The sequence below is a fragment of the Macadamia integrifolia genome, chromosome 10 (assembly GCF_013358625.1).
Source record: "Macadamia integrifolia cultivar HAES 741 chromosome 10, SCU_Mint_v3, whole genome shotgun sequence".
NCBI classification, from domain to species: Eukaryota; Viridiplantae; Streptophyta; class Magnoliopsida; order Proteales; family Proteaceae; genus Macadamia; species Macadamia integrifolia.
Window position 1 is genome coordinate 19616957 of NC_056566.1, and position 5901 is coordinate 19622857.

The window sequence follows — 5901 nt, forward strand, 5'->3', positions numbered from 1 at the left end:
CGTATCGATACATACCGATAAGTACCGATACATATCGATACATACCGAAACGTACATTTCACTTCAATTTTGAATTTTTCATAAAGTATCGGTACGTATCGGTGCGTATCGTAGGATACGTATCGGTGCGTATCGTAGGATACGTATCGATACATAAGGGTTTTAAATTTTTTATATATCGTATCGGTATGTATCGTGCCGATGTCTACCGATGTTGATACGTATCAGCCGATACCCCCCCCCCCCCCTCTCTTACTCTGAATACAAGCAAGGTTTGAAAACCCAGGATCGATCTCAACAAATATCAATCCGGATCAAGATCAAGATCTGGATCGATATTCATTGGGATTGGACAGTATCAAATGGAATTAGCCTTGTTAAAAAATTTTTTTTTGATATTTTGAACCATTTTAACCTTTTACCTTCCTAGTGGATTGATATATGATCCGTCAATGATGGGATAGGTTTTGGCCTATTCTAATCCAATCCAATTTTTAAACTATAACTCCATGTGAATGATATCTTTTTCAAGACAACCACGGGTGAGATGTGTAGATTCCTTTTCCACAATGGTAGCGTGATAAACCCTCACTTATTTGTTTTTATAATTCACTTATTTATTCCTATCATTTATGAAAACAAAATAAGTGAAAAGGCTGGGCACTGCCCACATACCATAAGCTAGCGGTCCATCTCTCTTTCCCTCCTACTATATGATGCCTTGTTTCGCTCCTCCATTGGTACTGCGCATAGATAGTATGCATATCCCTCTCTCAAACAGAAAAATCCGTAGGATAGGAGATCAATGCTTGGTCGCATGGCAAAGCAAAGGGGCAAATGAGATTGCATAGGGACACCAACATATATACAACAACAACAACAATCATAACCTTATCCTAATTAAATGGGATCAATTACATAGATTTGATACAAAATATAAGACTCATGCAAAAATGATTGGCTGAATAATTAGATACGGTGTTGGCTGTCTACCTGATGCAACCAACATGTATGAAATCAGCTTAAACTTTTTTTTTTTTGCTAATGACGGGTATCCACGCCTTTGGCCTGACTAGTCCCGCGGATCCATACTGACCCCACAACCGCATGAACCGGATCATACCGTGGTTGAATCAGAATCATTCAATTTTCACTGAAAGCATTGAAGAATACTAAACATCCCCGTGTGAGTGGCCCAAGGTGTGCCTAGTAGGAGTCGAACTTAGAATGTCCAAATTTACGGCTCGTACCAAGTTCGCTGCTCACCAACTGTACTACCCCCTGGGTTAGGCTCAAACTTGAAGTCACAAGGTCAAGTGGAGTGCTTGGCATCACCACGCCTTAGCATTTAAAATTTTAAAAACAAGTCACTTTTAGCTTTGTTAACATAATCACTATCTGAATATATTATTTTTCTTTAAGAATGTGAACCTCGTTCTCATTGGCCATGAAAATGACTTAGATTCATGAGAGTTTAGTTGGCAATCAAATTTTGTGGTTCATATGCCACTCTAGACTTAAGATCAATCTAATCAAACTTTACCATGTGTCATGACAACACTTAGAGAATATATTAAAAAGATAATCTCAAAATTTCAAAGAAAATTGCATAATCAATGACATTTCATATTGTTGGATCAGGCCAAGAAAAAACAAGAAACATGCTATCTCAAAGAATAATCTGCTTACCGAATGTTCAGATTTACCAAATCACTTTTAAGACATTTTTTTTTTTTTTTTGGATAGGGAATTAAAACAAAAGGTTGTATTAAAGAAAATCTATTATAAGATATGGTAGAGTCAAAATCATAGTTAATTAAAACAGGAATGACGAATTGGGGATTGTGTGGATAGGCCCATGGTCCTAGGTTTGATTCATCATCTATGCATATGCTATTTAATGTCAACTGGCCCAAACACCTTGATTAACTTAAGAGAAAAAAAAAGGAACGGCAAAAACACTTTGCATGTTTGGTAAGGCATATTTAAATGATTTAGAATTTAAAGTTGAAGATAAAAAATATGATAATTTTTTTTTTCAAGAACAGAAAAAAAAAAAAAAAAAGCATAAGTTTTAACTTTTAATTTCAAAGTATGGCAAAAAAAAAAAATGACATTATGCACACATAGATAAGCATATATAAGAAAAAATCATATCTATATGAGAATCAAGATTTAAGTCTTCTTACTAAAAAAGAAATGATTTAATTACCAAAAAAAAAAAAGGATTTAAGTCTTTATCCCCCAAAAAGATATCAAGATTTATGTATTTTAAAAAGTGAAATTTTTTTTACTCCTAGACAAAAAATTTTAATTCAGGTAGGCTTTGAACACATTTAAATTGAATTTTAGATTTAATCCATGGTTGTTGGAGATTTGTTGTGTAGAAACTGTGTTTCACATGGCAAATCTCAATAAATTTTAGTTTACACCTCCCCCCACCCCAAACAAACAAAAAAAAAAGATTCTAGATTTTTTTGCTTTCTTTGGCTTTATCTTTTTGCGTTCATAAGCATTAAAGGATTAGAAAAAAAAAGGCATTTAGAACGCGTTTTAACAACTATAGTCAAGAGAGCAGGTGACAGGACTAAAGATTTACTCTTTTCCTAAATCTAAATTGATTATAAAAATGTTAACTTGTTGACAAGAAAACTTAAAAACCCCACTTTACCGCACCTTACACAAACCACAAAGCAATAGTGAGCCCATTTCCGACGCCAATTCCAGCATGAAAGACTTTGGAAAAAGGCATTGAGGAACCTTTTTGACATCAATATGAAAGGTTAACAGTAAGGATGTGAATTTGAAATCAAAATCCAAGTGTTTCAATTGAAACTATGAAATCGTTTATCAAATGATTGAGTTATGATTTTAAAATTAAAATTGTGATCCGATTTTGATTTTAAAGTTTGAACTATTGATGAACTGTTAAATCGATTAACATATATGTAGTAAGTTTAAGTCATTCAATGTTAAGTTTACATATATTTTAATAAAAAAAAATATTAAATAAGTATAAAAAAAAAGCATATGACAATAAACAATTCAATTCAATGTTATAATTTATATCCATTTTACAAAAAAATTTAAAGATAAAGAAGTTGTTTGGACTTCGGATAAAAAATTAAAAAACATAAGAAAACCATTTAAATCGAAGCCATTTATAAATGGTTTCGGTTTTAATATATGAAACCGTTCATTAAATGATTCTTTTTTTATTTTACTTAAAAAATCTTGCACCGAATTAAACCGTTTACATTAGAACAAACCGATTAAAACCCTTAGGTTGAAGAAGGATGATAGGGAATCATATCCTCTCTAGCCGCTGGGACATCCAATGCACATTCGACAACTTAGAGGACCTAGGTGTAGCTGTATGACTGTATTGGTATTGGCCAATATTGATGTTGAACAAGTTTAGCCAGAATTAGATCCTCTCCCACACAAAGGAAAACCTAATTTTCATCTCACCATTGAAAGTCATATACAGATCAATTGATCTATCAAATACCAATATTTATACCAATACCAATACCAATATCAATACCACAAACTATGACCTCTTCAAGGACACAAATAAACTCTGATATTGAATGACTCACTTTGGCTAGTCTTGGATAAAATCTAACCCAACCAATCTAGAAGGTGACCGAAGTCACACCTGAGAACACTTCATCACCCTTGACCTTCAGACTTCTTTAGTCATATCTGAAATGGTTACTTAATCCATTTTTTTCCCAAATCCCAAGGGCCAAGGTTCCATCTTCAAGCGGCGATGGAAAAAAAAAAAAAAAGATCACCCCTTTTAATCTGTCTATAGAAAGAGAAAGTAACCAACGAAGGCAACTCTAGTGCTACCCAGCTCACTTCCATAACGTAACTTGACCATGAAACACATACAAGGAAGAGAGATATAGAGAGAGAAATTCTTTATTTTTTTAATTTATTCTTTTTTCATCATCATCTTGTCTGTCAATGGCGCTAATCAAGCAGGCAGTAAGCCCACAGGAACGCCTCTGCTGATGCTGACGAAGCTGGAGCTTATCATTCAGTTTCTCAGTATCCAAAGCTAAGTAACCCCACCACCAGCGAGGTCCCCCACTCCCCCATCTCCTAAAGCAAAATCAATCCCATATTAACTCAAACCTTTCAAATCAAATATCAAATAAAACCAAGATCCCAACTCTCTCTCTCTTTCTGTAGCTCCTCTGAACCAAGCATGGAAAACCAGAAACCAGAAGCTTTCCTTAACAATCAAAACGGCAAAACCCATCTCTCTATTCCATGAAGTGTTAAACTCTAGTCTTTGAACAGGGAAAGCCCATTAATTCAGCTTCAGAGAAGTAGCGAAACCATGATCCCTTCGTGTTTCAGCAGTCCCAAACAGTCTAGTATTGAAGATACCCAGAAGCCACAAAACCTCATCACCTGCATCTACCAGACTCTACTTTGCAACTTCCCAACCTTACTGACGATAACCTGGTCGAAAACCGTCGTCTCTCACTCCTTAACCATCCAAGCTGCCGATTCATTCTCCATCAATCTCTCTCTCTGCCCATCAACCTTCTCCTTCAGAAGAAACAGAATTGGCTCAAAATCCATCTCCCTCACCCGCCACCACCACCACCACCACCGAATTAAGCTCTATTGGGATTTCACGAAGGCCGATTTTAACCGGAATTCGGCCGAGCCTACCTCATCCTTCTACATTGCTATAGCCTCCGATGCTCACATCGAATTCTTCCTCGGTGATCTAAGAGACGACGCGCTTCGACGCATTACTAGGGTTACTCGAATCTCTCCTTCCGCCGAGCCTGCATTACAATCCCGTCGCGAGCATGTATTTGGGCGCAGGAATTTCATGACCACAGCTCAGATCTCTGGATCGAAACACGAAATTGGGATCGAATGTAACGGCGGAATGTTGAGGGTGAAGGTGGATGGTGAGGTGGGTCTGATCGTGAAGAGATTAGCGTGGAAATTCAGAGGGAACGAGAGAATTGCGGTTGGGGGTTCGGAAGTGGAGTTCTATTGGGATGTGTTCAATTGGGTTGCAGGGTCTGGTGGGCATGGAGTGTTCGTGTTTCAGGTTGGGGATGGTGGGGTATGGCCTGAGATGGTAGACCCAGAGAAGAGATTTATGAGGAAAAGCTTATCGTTGTCGCCGACGGCGATATCTTTGTCGTCATCTCCGTCATGTTCAAGTGTTTTGCAGTGGGCAGAGGAGAGTAGTGATGGAGGGAGGAGTTCTTCTTCTTGTTCTTCTACTAAGTCTAGTGGGAGTGGAGGTTTCTCGTTACTGCTCTATGCATGGAGGAGCGGCGGAAATTAATGCATCCATGGATCTTCCATTTGAGTGAGAATGTGATTCTGTGAATTCTGAAGTTGTATTTTGTTTTTCAAATTCATGAAATCAAAATGAAAAGTAAATTGTTTATATATAAAACTGATCAAATTCACTTCATTTCAATCTGAAGTTCTGAAATGGGTCGCATCTTTTGTATTGTTGATGAACCCTGAAGGGGGAACTGCGTGGAGAAGAAAAACTCTCTCTCTCTCTCTTTGCAGTTGCCGAGTTGCAGACTTGCAGTAGAGAGAGAAACAGATGAGAGACCTGCAGGTCCTGCACCATCCCATTGGACAGGATGTGGGCCCATGGGCCCATGGGCCATACCGCTTGCTTCACTGATCGTCTGATACTGAGAGTTGGGGTTGAAATTTGATTAAAGGTATGGATTAGGTTGGTGCGAGCTGAGCTTATGGGCTTCTGGCCCATTGAAGATGTGGCCCAATAGTTGTTGGTCTGTTCCTTTGTAAGGAGCATAGTTAGGCTAGCAGTCATCCGAAAAAATATTTCTGACAATTTTTTGTTTTGTGGGAACAAGAAAACGGAATCTTTTG

The 5901-nt window shown here is 37.4% G+C and overlaps 1 protein-coding gene across 1 annotated transcript; it reads left to right on the plus strand.

Moving 5' to 3' along the window:
- Positions 1 to 4354: 4354 nt before the first annotated feature.
- Positions 4355 to 5332, plus strand: LOC122092268. Its single transcript, XM_042662598.1, has one exon. It carries the CDS (start codon positions 4355 to 4357, stop codon positions 5330 to 5332), a length of 978 nt encoding a protein of 325 aa, XP_042518532.1.
- Positions 5333 to 5901: the final 569 nt, after the last annotated feature.